Source organism: Seriola dumerili, unplaced genomic scaffold (assembly GCF_002260705.1).
Source record: "Seriola dumerili isolate Sdu_G_001 unplaced genomic scaffold, Sdu_1.0 BDQW01000068.1, whole genome shotgun sequence".
Lineage (NCBI taxonomy): Eukaryota > Metazoa > Chordata > Actinopteri > Carangiformes > Carangidae > Seriola > Seriola dumerili.
Window position 1 is genome coordinate 14,102,629 of NW_019174323.1, and position 14,534 is coordinate 14,117,162.

General features: G+C 42.2%; 1 protein-coding gene across 1 annotated transcript; it reads left to right on the forward strand.

Annotated features, from left to right (window-relative positions):
• Window positions 1-10,946: 10,946 nt before the first annotated feature.
• On the forward strand, window positions 10,947-13,005 carry bhlha15 (basic helix-loop-helix family member a15). The gene is made up of 2 exons (XM_022742593.1): window positions 10,947-11,066; window positions 11,786-13,005. The coding sequence occupies exon 2, from the start codon at window positions 11,869-11,871 to the stop codon at window positions 12,436-12,438; it is 570 nt and encodes a 189-aa protein (XP_022598314.1). The 5' UTR covers window positions 10,947-11,066; window positions 11,786-11,868; the 3' UTR covers window positions 12,439-13,005.
• The last annotated feature ends 1,529 nt before the right edge of the window (window positions 13,006-14,534 follow it).

Below are 14,534 nucleotides of genomic sequence, written 5' to 3' on the forward strand. Positions count from 1 at the left end.
GGAATCGAGCCAGTCCTCTGTAGTCATGACGAGAGAGTTGGCAAGTCGTCTTTCAGCATACCCTTGGCTAAAGAAGAAGCGTAGATCAGTGGAGAAAATATGTCCAGTGCTTTGCCCTGCTTAAATAAACTACATCAGATAATAAAACACAACTGTTAGGCTCCCTCAGCTTCTTCCCAGTCAGTCAGATGGCCTGAAACCAAAGGCGTATCACTCATTCATCTGACATTTAGATACACAAGTTGTTGAGATATCAGATTATGAGAAACTCAGACAGGAGACATCAATCATAACTCCAATGTGAAAATAGAATGTGAAATAGACCGGAACCGGCTCACATTTTGTGACAGTGAGAAGGCCCACAGTTCCCTGACTGTGCCACATCCTCATATGTTCTGCTAAGTCGGGTGAAAAAAGAGTTGACTACACTGAAACACTGTAAGTTGCAGGTTGCTGGGTGACACGATGGAGGACGTCTGCATAAAAATGAAGAGAAGGGAGAGGAGAATTCCTGTCCCGAAGACAGGAATTCTGAATGGAAACACCATCTGTCCATCTCTATGTCTCTTTTCCTATTTCCTGCTTTATCACCCGTCTCTTCCCCCCTCGTTTCCCCTCTGTCTCGGGAACCAGAGATGGACTGAATGGTGACGTTGTCGCCTCCTGGGAACAACATCCTGATGCTGTCTGGGTGTGTAAAGCAGAACTCCAGCATCAGTGATTTTGTTGCCAGGGGGACGACTGTACCAGCAGGAACATCCTATATAATAAAGTTACTAATGACGATACTAGTGATGAATGATATTATAGTACAACTGACAGCAGCAGCAGAAACAAAGCAGTGTATGCAGTAGCAGTAGGAATTGTGATACTAGTTAGATTTATAGTTGCAGTAATGACCCAAGATGCATCAGTTGCCTTTTCATTTCTATCAGTAAAAGTTGTGATAGCTGAATCAGTGTCAGTCTGATGTTTCTTAGCCAAATTTAAAAAGCCTCACTGCCAGCTGAGTTTTTCTTTTTTACAGCCTGAGAACAAGCTGAAGACTCGACTGCAGTTCTCTCTGCGATTCTGCTTTTAACCTCTAGAGGGAGCTAATGCTCACCGTTGCATCTGGTGAGATCATGCACAAAAAACACTCCCAAGATACTTACCCACAAATCCCTAAAATATACACTCTTAAGACCACAAGACCACTCTTCCCAACATTTATATAAAGTTGTTTTTTTGTTTGTTTCATCAGTTCATAAAACTTTGTTGCAGAGAGGTTTCTGTGTTTTTGTGAATTGCTGCCTGGCCTTTCTGCTTTTCTGCTTTTGCACCTTGCAGTGAATCTTCTGAGATTCTGGTCATGAACTCTTCTATTGATCGTTGACAAGGAAACATGTCAGCCTTACATCCTCCTCGGTGGTGAGGTCGTTCAACTCTCAGCCACACGTGAGCTCTTTCCGTGCATGAACTAATGTTCAAACCACAATTACACGAGAAACATTTAGTAGCCAAGTTCAGTTGCTTTTGAACCCTTGCAACTTGGGCACTATGTGTTGAAATGGCCACATCTCCCCAACAGTTCCTTCAGTATCTGATGGCTTGAAGGCGTGGGATATAAGAATAATGTAATGTATAACGTATAATAACTTTGAAATGGATTTTACTCTTTCTTTAATGATGGAAGGCTCATTTTGAGATAAAATAGTTTTCTTTGGATCTTTGATCAAACAGAGAAGTGTACTGACATAAAACATAAGCATGGCAAACTTGTAATTAATATAACAGTTTCCAGTTTTACTGCTACAGTCACACTGGTATTCACATGAGAATAATAGACAGTAACGGTTGCCTATGTGACAGTGACGCTCTATCAGCACAGACAGCCGCGTTACATTAGACCAGAGAAGTTATTGATCCCCATCTTGCACTCTGCAGAAAGTCCAGCAGCCTCCCGGGAGTGTGCTGTACATGTGAGCTCTTTGTCCTCTCTCTGTCCTCCCATCCATTTATACCTCTTCCTCTCTATCGCCTTCCTTCACTGTCCTATCACCCCCCCCCCCTTTCCTCCTCTGATCTACTCCCCTCATTTCATTTTCCCCCTGACTCTTTCAATCTCTATCCTGCTGGATCCCCCCCCCCCCTCCCCTCTTTTTCTGTGCATCTCTCTGTCTCCTCTCTCCGTCCATATGTTTAGCTTGTGTCTTGCGGTGCCCTCGATGAGCTTTCTGTCGTGCAGTAAAAGCCGGGGGGAATGAGCGGGGCTCACAGAATGCAAGGTAGGAGGAGAAATGTGCTGGTGTCATGCATGGTGGATGCAGAGAGATTAAGCATATTGCAACACATTTTTTGCAGCATCATGATGCAGCAAGATTTCGGAGCGAGGCGAATCAGTTGATAACCATGTTCCTCTCTTTATTTCTACAGAGTTAGAATACTTCAGGGGTGGAGCTGCATTGACGATTTCATTGGACGGTTTGAAATGCCTTTCTACAAGGAGATGCAGTGACAAAGGAAACAAGAAACGGTATCATTTTGATTTCTGTTACTGTGGTGTACTGATGGTCTGATGGAGACACAGAGGGTTTGACATGTGTGTGTCCTCCTCTCTGGATATGGTGGGACCTAAGAGGTCTTGTTCCTGTTTTGGCTGTTTGGTCTTATTAACTGTCCTTCCCTGAGCCCCTCCACCTGTTACACAGTGAGGTGTTAATTTACCTGAAACAGGGCAGATTACAAGCTTCATGGCCTACTGCATACGTGTGTGTGTGTGTGTGTGTGTGTGTGTGTGTGTGTGTGTGTGTGTGTGTGTGTTCCTGTGTCTGTGAGACCATACAGTAGTGTGCGTGTGTGTGTGTGTGTGTGTGTTTCCTTTTACATCCTTTACGTCACAGCTGCTGTGAGTCAGCTCCTCTCTTCCTTTCCTGAGTCACTCATCCAGCGGTTGCTTGGTTACTGCAGAGCGGTGAAAGTTTCCTATTGCGTCTTTGTCTCCGCGGATGGATGGGCCCCGATATTTATTCAAGCACAGGAGTGACTGGCCAAATAATGTATGTGTTTGTGTGCATGCGTGCGTTTGTGTGCGCGCTGTTTCATCCATTGGACGAAGGCTGACAAATCAGTTTTAGTACATCCTGTTGTTAACAGACACTGACGGGCAGTCTGGCCTCTTCACATATTCAGTGGATTAAGAAAAGACAAAACAGACTGTGAAATGGAATTATATTTGTATGTAAGAGCAGGTCCTCTTTAGGCAAGGCCCACATATCATCTTCAGCCGAAGTTTGCTGAATTGTGTTGAAATAGTGTCTCCATGTTACAGAGACCATAAAGGTCACAGGCGCAATTATCATACCAATCAACACACACCATCAACAACTGAGCGCCCATTGGTTCCCACTTTAAACATGTAGCCACTGTCAGTGACGGGCATAACACTAACGAAAAGCTTCGAGTGCCTGAAGTCAGAGTGGTGATTCTCCTTTAGAGACAGTTACAGCTTCTACAAGTGCTCTTTAAAACTGGTAGTTTATTGGCAGATAATCTGTCTCCATTCCACTTACACGATTACTTACTGTATGTGATAACTACGCTAACCAAGCTAAATATTAGCCCTCTTGAATGAACACACAGTAATATTAAATCTCAAATGTATTTATCTACTATTTATCTAAGTTTAACTCACTAATTTCCATATTATAATAACATCAGGGCTAAATTGCCCCTTTTAAAGTACATTATAATTCTGGTTTAATACAACTTGGGTCTTATTTTTGTAGTTTTGTCCATTTGCATCGGTTGTGATAAGTTTATACTTACCAGCTTTATGCTTGTTAATTGCTGAGATCTGGGATCATGTTCACAAAGTCATAAGGGGCAAGAAACATGAGCAGTCACACGATCAGACAGGTTGTAAACACAGTTTAGCCAGACTGTTTTGGTGAGCAATCCCTCACTGAACAGGAAAACAGTATGAGCACAACTACAGCAAGTATTGTAGGACAAATTGAAAGCTGCAAAACTTTGGTTTTATGTTCAAATAAGCTTGGCCTGACATTTGTTTATAACCTCTATGAATGGTTTAACATGTTTATTGCCCAATCTTTTCTCAGTGTTTCCAGATCTTTGATTAATTAGTGATTCTGTTATTAATACTAATAGGAAAAAGGGACCAGGGGTCAAAAATAATATTTTTGAAGCTCTCAGTACTGATGTTTATCACACTGAAATTTATAATGTGGTCCTAAAATAGTTTGATTTCCTTCACTTGTGCATCACAGGATGATGAACTGAATCAAATTAAATGCCACTGAGACACTGTGACTCATTCATACAGGGATGAAGAGCTCCAGTTTTGGATATCTCCAGGTCAGATGATCTTGTCTGATGAGAAGCAGCAGCCAATCACATGCTTCTGTATCCGTGACCAAAGAGGAAGGGCAGCCCTTAACTTGTGGAGGAACGCTGACCGCAGATCGAGTTTGGCAACACGGTCATCATCCTTCTCTCTGTCTCCTCAACACTGTTGTCTTCCAGAGGAGCCAGTCCAGCAGTCAGCACTTACATCTTTAGCTTCTTCTGTCTCAGAGCGCCCAAAGGAGACCCCATGGACAAGACTTATCTTAAACATGCAGGATATTTTCTCTTTGATCACAAAGAATGTAAATTTGACAACCCAGCAGCAAACTACATCAATGGATCAGCCTGATAGGTTTTTCATTTTCTGTGGTGAGGACATACCAGCACCACTTTTTAGTGACATTTGCGACACTCGAGATTGTAGGACATTCATAGGGAACACTGGTTGTCATATCAGTGATAACAACAATGTGTCACCTGATTTAAAAGACCCCACGGCCCACCCGCCCTCTGATCCCAACAACAATTATGAGGATGATCAGAATGAAACAGTCGTCAGAGACAATTTTAATATTCGCACTCGTAAGGGTCTTTTAAAATCCTGTCAGAACTACAAATGTCCTGGAGACTCGTCTGGAAGGGACAGCAATGTGAAGATGAGGAAGAGTGTGTCCTTCGATGATGATGTCACGGTCTACCTGTTTGATCAGGTACTGATCTCCCGCTGTCATGAACACTGTGGCTTGGTTGTTGCTTGAGCTTTGTTTCCCGCTGAGGGTGCGAAGGTGTAAAGGTCTATATACTGTGAAAATGAATCTTCTCAATCAGCTTCTTACTATGAGTGATGCAGTCTGATTTTGTCATTTTGCCATCTTCAGGTGCTTTAAGGGGTAAATACTTTACTTATCTATTTTAGATAATAGATCATTTTACTAATGGTAAATCAAGGTTCTGATGCTTGAAACCTCCCTGCTCTCCAGCCATCACCCACTGTTGTTCTTCGTAGGAGAGGCCCACCGTGGAGCTGCACTCTGAGCCCTGCACATCTCTGCCACGCAGCTCTTTCTGCAACCTGCCAGATGTCACATCAGACGACAGTGGTACAACTCTGACGGACCATGCCACTTGTTTTGCATGGTTTATCCCATTAACTACAAATTGTGTATATGTAACATTACTGAAGACCATCTTGCTGTGGCAGACAGTACGCAAACTCAAATACTGTGCTACTGTACTTCAGACCAGTTTATACTTCGATTTCAAGTATTTCACTTTTTATTCAAGTACAATAATTAGATTATTTAGTTACTTTAGACATTAAGATTTTACAGAAGAATAACGTGGAAATCACATAAAATATGAAGGATTGTTACAGATTAAACTAAATTAATCTAAACATTAAATATATCATAGAATAACACTCACAGAACACTGAATAATTTTGACTTTAGATACTTTAAGTACATTTTTACCAACAACAATTTAACTTTCTGTAAGTAACGTTTTCAGTGCAGGACTTTTACTTGTAACGGCGGCATGTTGCAACTTTGATTTTTTTCCTCTCAGGGAGTCACTGTTTGCAGTCTGTGCCAGTATATTGCACTGAAATGAGCATCTACCTTCAATATCATGATGCATTCTGGGAGTAACAGGATGTTGAATTCAAAACACAGTTATTATATAAAAAAAAAGAAAGAAAAGAATTTACTTTGTTATTGGTTGGAAATATTTTTGCCTATACAGGTGCAGCTAAGAAAATAGCTTACATCTTCACATAATAATCATTTTTGTCATTTACTGATAAATAAATAAATATTTTGACATTAAAACTTATTTGACTATGTTGGGGGGAAAAAACAGTTTTATCCATTTCAAACAAAAGCTTATGACAAAGTAAGAAGATCAGGGCGGGACACTGCAAAGGTTAACAAACTTCAGTGTTTGTATGTCCTGCTAAACCCAGACGCTGCAGGCTGTTGGCAGCTCATTGTCACTAATTGTGTGTTTGGTTGGTTTCGCCTGCAGGCTTGGAGTGGGAAGACGACTTCTCAGCTTTGGAGAAGAACTGCCATTTTCAGCGTGTCGGTCGCTCTCGGCGCTACAGCCTCTCCCTGCCGACACAGAGCTGGGCTGCTCAGTCCAGGCCGGAGCGTTACTTTCTGTCCCAAACCTCCCTGTTCCTCACCCATGTCACTGAGTCAGACCTTGAGCTGTGAGATAAACGGTTAGTGACACACATAAACGCACACACACGTATTGAGCTGTGGTTGCTGATTTTTACGACACAGTGGCAGCCGACCGCAGCCTTTCTATCGCACCGTCTGTCTTCAGCCAGAGGCCGTCTCACTGTCACCATGGTCTAATGTGACATCCACACTTGTTTTTCTTTCAGACAGCCGGCCTTGGTCTAATGGAAAAACTGACTAATCGTCCAGATCTCGTCCTCCTCACCTCTAACTCATCTCCCCACCTCCCTCCTCTTTTATGATGAGTCAGGGATTTTAATGGCTTTTTTTTTTTTTTTTTTTCCCTATCTTTTCCTCTCTGCCCCAAATGGATTCAAAGCACCTGCCGTTCATGACATCACAGCCACGCAGGACTGTGTGACAGTGCATTCAGCTTTAACAGTTGTTGGTATGACATGACCACTGGCTCGGATGTGAAAGAACAGCCAGTTGCGTAACAGCGCTGGTACCTTTCCAGCTGCAAACCTCTTTGGGAGCTGCTACTCACGCCAGCTTGTGTCCTTGGACCTGAGCTGTGAAGCAGTGACACAAATGTGTTCATTTCCAACTTACACAAGTTTAATAAATTGTCATCTGTGTCTGAAATCCCACTTCTATCTTTAAATTGTCGGATTCAACCAATTCCAGGTTAATCTGGTCGAGTATATGTTGTTTATACAGTTTGTTTTGCTCAAACAGAGCATGCTTGTGGAGGCCCTGTTTACTTGCCTCATTACTGAAGTGTATTCAGCTCAGAATTTATCAGCGGCTGCGGCTAAATAAACAGTGTAAGCCTTAGGGCCAATGGAGGCAGAAACTGAACAAACTAAAAGTAATAGATAATGTTTCCACAGAGCCAGCATCAGCGAGGTTTGGTTGATTAGATACAGTGTACCTGAGGAGGAAAGGAAACCTGGCAGGACCAGTCTTAGTGTTCACAAGCACACACACACACACACCACACACACACACACACACACACACACACACACACACACACACACACACACACACACACACACACACACACACACACACACACACACAAGCTGTTCAAGGACACATGCTAAAAGTGTTTGCTTCTGAGAACTGGGAACAACACACCTGTAAATTATTGTTGTTATTCACAATATTTAAACACAAGTGTTAATGTTGCTAAAAGCCAAATCCTTTGACTTCATTCATGAAATGCTTTTAACTGTCAGCTTCCATAAAGTTTGATTTTATTATCGCCAAAGTATTTTCGGATGTTTCGTTTTCCCGACTTTCAAGCTAACGTGCCACTTAGCCTTGAAATTGTTGCATTTAAAAATGCATTTGAAGTATTTTGTGATATATGTTCACTAATATTTTTCCTGCATAGGTGTTTTTTTTAAGATTAAAACAAAAGTCAAGGTATGATAATAAAAGCCCAGTGACAAAAGGGGCATTACACTTACAGTGCATAAGCAAGGAACAAAAGGGGGTGGGGGGGCAGTTTTGCCTCGGATGCCCCTGGAGCAAAGAGACAGGGTTCATATGCAAAACCACACATCCATCCAGTGTGCTTGGGCTTTAGCACAGAGACACAATGAGTGTAAGACCCTATATACTGGGATTTTACATTTTAAGCACAAAGGTGGAAGCTGGGGATTTTAAACTGCGACAGTCACACACTGATATCTGCTCTGCACGGTCCCATATCTCACTCCGTTTATCCTCATCAGTGTTCACACCATGTTCATTTTACCATGTCTGTGCAACATCCTGTGCATTCAACACATCACTTAGGTTAAGACGTTATAGAAGAGATGAGTTATGGATTGTTTAGTTGAAGTAGCTGTTCCACCTCTGAGCATTAATACTAAAAGGAGTTTTACTAGTTATGAAATCTCGAATCTGGAGGAGTCTAAAAAAAAATCATGTCTGGGGAGACTGTAGTTTTCTTGAAGTTGTTCAAACAACAAAAAGGATGCACCCTCAAATAAACACACATTTTCTTTATCCCATGGGAAGTCCATCATACCCGGCAGGAAAGCAGTGTGACCTTGAATTATAAACAAAGGGATCATCTGTAGGGGGGGGGCAGTAATCTGGGCGGGACGTTCATTTTAATAACAGAGACTGCCGAGCAGTCGTACGGGAGGTGGAGCCCGTCTAGAGGAGGGTTCAAACTGGCCTCAAACATCTCTGAGGCGGCTCACTGGCATCACTAAAGACCAGAAAACTGATGATATGAACAAGATGTGGAACAGAAGTCACGGGCTCTAATACATAAAGCAAGACGTTGTCCACATAAAGGGAGATTTTATGTTGGGCTCAACCTACATTTACACTTCTGATGGTTGGGCCCTGTCTGATGACCTCGGTCAGAGGCTCCACTGCAAGAGCAAAAAGGGGTGGGGCTAAGGGGGTGGGGCTCCTTGACATGTTGAGCGATGGCGTGGGAAGCGTTCTTATCTATCTCTTCTGTATTTCCGAGGCGTTTGTGAAGAAAACGTAAGGTTAGTCTATCTGTGATAATAGATAACAACAACAAACTAATGATCAACAAAAAAGAAATCAAAATGATAAATGAGAGCAGGTCTATTTGCCCATAACAGCTACTTTTCTAAAAAATGTGTTTAAATCAGTTACTTTTACTGCAATATTAAGATAAGATGATCATGATGAGCATTTTCTAAAAAAGGGAATAAACATTTCTAAAACTGACCCAGAAGAAACTGTGATTACTACTAGTGCTACTTAACTACATGAATGTTCAGTATATGGCACTTCCATACCCCTGCCCCGTCTCAGGACTCCACTATCTGCCACAGTAGGAAAGGGCAATAATCCCAACTGCCAACAGTTGTGTTTGAGGCCCCAGGTCAAACAGACAAAGCAAGATTACAGCCGATCACACATCCATGTGTGGCAGGGGTGTGTTGGTGATTATTCAAAAAGTGTTAATTATGTTAATTATGTTGGATATTTACTCAGTTCAACTGTAGTTTGGGGGCGTCCAGCGGTCTACGTTACCCTCTCTTCACAGAAGCACTGCAGAGCAAAAAACAAAAAAAGAAAAAACAAAAAGTAAATAATGTGACGTAATTTAAATGAGACCTGGCCATGCGTCTGTACGTTCAGGTGAAGCCTGGAGGACTGTATTCAAATGAAGCAGAGGGAGGTGATAAGCCACAATGGAAATTATGTTAACTGCTCAGCGTTAAAGGAGTGGACGGGGAACCAAAACGCAGTGTTACTGTCTTTTAACCGTCTCGCTTCACTCCTCACAGCAGGCCAAAACAAGATCAGTTCACCTGCAATTCAGGTGAGAAAACACTTCTTGGACATGGACTGTAGCACTGTGGAAGAGCAATGTGTAGAAGAGTGACACAGTATGCTCATATTTAAAGTAAGAAGCACATTGAAATTTCACTCCAGACATGGAAATACATTTTTTTCATCATACTGTAGATTGGGGACGATATCACTTTAAAAACATGTAGTGACGAGTCATGATATCTGCCACCTTCAGTATCTCTCTGAGGAGGCTTTTCATTTTCATCCAAAACATGCACATTCATTTTCATTTCTTTTAAACCACAATTAAATGATGTTTATTAATGTGGCTTTTACTTGATATCGTGACGCCATGATGCTAATATGATGATATTTCTACTTCAGCAGTAGTAATAATGAGAGGAAAAACACTGAGTCGTTGCATGTTTTGTGGGTGATCCTTGATGCTACACAGATATCAGCTATCATCAGTGGTGTAAAGTCATTTTGTACTTGTTACTTTGCTTCATATAACAGCTGTTAGGCTACTAGTTACTTTAGAGAATATTTCACACATAAAATATGTGATCGGTCTATAAAATATGATGATGAACTCTTATAGATTAAAATTTGCTCCACTTCTAAAATCTATAACATCAATAATAATGATATGATATTAACAGCATGATGAATAGTTGAACTTTTTATACTTTGTCTTACTCATAGCTTACTTCTGTATTTCTAAGTACAATTTTGAATGGACTTTAACATGTAATGGAGTATTTCTGCAGTGTAGTATTGCCATTTGTGAGAACTACAACGTTTATTTTGCCTAAGCAAATGATCTGGATAATTGTTCAACCACTAAGTCTTGGGCTAGCAGATAACTTAATTAAAACAAATCTTAATTTAAGTAATTATGAGGGCTACATGGTTTTTTTTTACTGCTGTGACACTGTGGCTGTGCAGCAGGAGGAGGAAGAAGAGGAGTGGGAGGAGGAAGAGGAGGCTGCTGGCAGCTGCGGACAGAGCGAGGAGCCGCAGGGAGCGAGCCTGCTCTGTGATTGGCTGAGCAGCGCGACGTGTACATCAGTCAGCTACAGGTAGCTCACATGTGACAGTTGTCTGAGTGAGTGCGCGGCTCGGTGACGCTCCGCTGCTCGTTCCTCTATGTGATGGTGCTTTCACTGACCGTCTGCATGGTGACGCTTTTTCTGTAAAAGGAGGAGGAAAGTTAGTTTAACTTCCAAGGTAAGGCTTTTTATTTATTTAAAAAAAGAAGTTAATTTCGTGGTGTTTAATTCACTCTCGTTGTTGCCCTGTGTATCATTTACTACAGTGGGTGAATTTGACTGGTGCCTGTTTATCTCATATCAGCTCTGACACTACCGTTGGGGTGATTAAACTTGGGTTAGGGAAATAAAGAGGGAAGGGGAAAACTAAAGGGATGGTGAATCACCCTGTCCTTTTATTTTTTGGTGTTTACACTAATCTGTGTAAAACAGCTTTATCTAATAAGTTTTAATATCAGCATATTTGATAATATGGTTTAAAGACATTTCCATTGCTTGTGAATTCACAACAGCATATTTCAACATGTAATAGTCACTGACACCGGGACGTTTATTTACTGATTCATCGGCTCCAGTGTTTCAAGCCAAACCATTTTCTGGTTCAAGTGAAGTTAAAGAGCACTGCTGCTGCTGGCTGGTCTCTGTGTTTTTGTGAGTGTAACCTTGAAATGGACATTATCTCAGGACTGTGGGGATAAGGGAGGCATAGATTAACAGACCAACATCATGGGGTTTTCACACTGCAAGAGGCTGATTAGATACAACAGGATGCAAGGCTGTTTGAATTGGAGAGAGGCTTACACAGTAAATTGGGGATTACAGGCTGACTGAGAGAAAAAATTTAAAGATTTTCAGCTTGTTCTCCTTGTCTCTTAACATTCATGTCTTTTCTTCCAGGCCTATTGAAGCTGTGAGATCTACACTGTCAGAGAGAGAGAGAGAGAGAGACAGAGAGAGAGAGAGGGGAAGGTGGCAGCAGGATGAAGTCCAAAGGGAAGGCTGTGAAACCATCCAGGAGGACCTGGTCTGACCCGGAGCCAGAACTAGAAGCAGACACAGAACCAGAGCCTGGCTCTAGTGAGCAGGAAGGCTCAGAGGCCTCAGTGCGGATCGGCGGCTCCTGGAGGGGGTCGCTGAGGAGCGGGGACAGGAAGCGTCAAGGAGGAGTGGGTGGAGGGCGGCGGCGGAGACAACATGGCTCCAGCACCAAAGAACGCAGCGTCCGCCGACTGGAGAGCAACGAGCGGGAACGCCAGCGCATGCACAAACTCAACAACGCCTTCCAAGCGTTGCGCGAGGCCATCCCTCATGTGAAGACTGACAAGAAGCTGTCCAAGATCGAGACACTGACCCTGGCTAAGAATTACATCAAAGCTCTGACCACCATCGTCCTGGACATGTCAGGGGCCTGCCTGCCGGCCGGCGGGGTCCAATCAGAGGCCAGCGCCGCCAAGCTTCTCCAGTGCTACCAACAGCACCTGGAGGAGGAAGGGGAGGAGGGTCTCACCCAGTATCTCACCCACATGCACAGCTTCAGCCAGGGCAGCTAACAGTGGCTGCAAGGTGGTTCGGAGACCAGGAGAGCACACGGAGGCTGGTCTCCACGGCAGAAAGGTGTGTGTGTGTGTGTGTGTGTGTGTGGAGAGAGACTTCTAGGGCCAAATCTGAAACTATAGCCAGTTCCTACGGTGCTCACGCTGCTCTGAGGTCTGGTCAGAAGCGGTGTCTTCTGTAGGAACCAGGAGCTGTTCCACATCTGTGGTGTCTGACAATAAACACATGCTTGAACATTCAAGAGGTGATATGTCGAGAACTTTCAGGACCGTTCGCCTCGCAGACACAAAGTGTGCAGACTGGACATGGACCGTGGTTGTGAAGTGAAAAGACTCATTTGTTATTGTACTCAGAGAGGAAGGGCTAATCTTTCACCATTCTGCCTTTTTTTTTTTTTTCTTCTTCTTCTTCTTGTCGTCGTCTATGGTTTGAGCTGAGGCAGGGACTTGTTCTCCTTTGTGTTATCTTGTGATCTCGAGTATTTTCTGTTGAGAAACCTGCTCTAGTAGCCTCTAGTCATAACTGTCACATTCAGGAAGAAAAAAAAAAAAAAAGAAGGCAAGCAGCAAACCTAAATATTGAAATGTTGAAGCTAGAAAGTCTGTTTGTTCATTTGAGAACACGATTTACTTCTTACAGGCCGTGCACTCATACAGTGGCTGGAAGGCAGAGATGATGTTTAAATTGTATGTTTGAAGTTTTTTTTTCTTTTGGAGGACACTGTAGTGAAAAACACCAGGAGAGGAGAAGATATTTGAGAAGTTATCATCAATAAACACGTTTATTTATTGACAAGGACTGTTATTTTGACCATGCATAACACTTGAGAATTGTACTCCACAATGTCAACAGCATTAATGTGTTGCTCACTACACAGTAACACAGTTTGACGTTAGTTATTCACAGATAATACAGACGGATCTCTGTACACTTTCAACATTTACAAATGCTGCATCATATTTAGACAGTTACTCACCATATGGGTGAATTTAGGCAGCTGTTAACATAAACTAACGTCTGAACAGATGCAATCCAGCAGTGTGTATGGTCTATGAATATGTATTAATGGAAAACTATATTTTAAATTCATTGCTCTTTGTCAAACACTATTCCACCGTTAGATATCACCGCAAACAGCCACTACACTTGCTGTATAATACTAATATCTTTACAGATTTATAACAAAATATAGTGTTTTTGACGAGTGTTTTTCTCACTGCTCGGTCATTCTGCTAACATCAGTCCAAAGGAAGTAGACAACAAGACAACATTCTCCTGAGAAAGAGGAAGGTTCAGTTTTAGCATTTCAACCACAAGACTTTTACAAGCGATCCACATTTTTCCCTTATTTACAACAGTAATCATTGCACATACTCCACGACAGTAACAGAATAATCATAACATGTTTGGTTTCTTTTTTTTTTTTAAGAAAATAACATCAAAATCTTTATAAAACATAAGCCAACTGTGTGTGCAAGGCAAGCAGCAACCACCACAGGTAAAGTAAGCCATTGCAGATCTGGTCACAGCTGCTACATGATGGTTTCCAAAAAGACACACAGCTGTATTTAAGTTGATGGGTAAAACTCTAAGTCCCATCTAGAAATAAAAAGTCAATATATTTTTTCTGCAAGACGTTAAAGTAGCAGCTCTTGATTTGACTCCTTCCTACAGTATGTGTCTTCTACCATTAAAAGAGACGAAGGGAATGCTTTAACCGTCACACTCAGCCATGGTGGTTTCTTCTTGCTCATCTGAGCTTCACACAGAATTTGGAATAAAACCAAAGTTAGGCTACAAAAAGTCCCGGTCAGAAACTTGTGGGTGACGAACAGAAGCTGCATCTTTGCTTTTTCTGCCGTCTGTGTCATAAAGTTATACAGCAGTGTGTCTGATGAACAGACAATAGAAGCCGCCTGGATCAAACATCGTCCTGTCTGCTTCATCCAGTGTCCAGAGTAATCAGGCTTTACTCTGTTTTATCATGTGTTATTAACCTGTTGCCTGCAGGCTAAGATGAAATATCATTTTTATTTTTGTACACAATACCAGCCCTGGAGCTGACAGCTGAGTAGCTACACAATTGTAATTC

Coding starts and splice junctions, on each gene's coding strand:
- bhlha15 (XM_022742593.1), top strand. CDS start 11,869: ATGAAGTCCAAAGGGAAGGCTGTGAAACCATCCAGGAGGACCTGGTCT.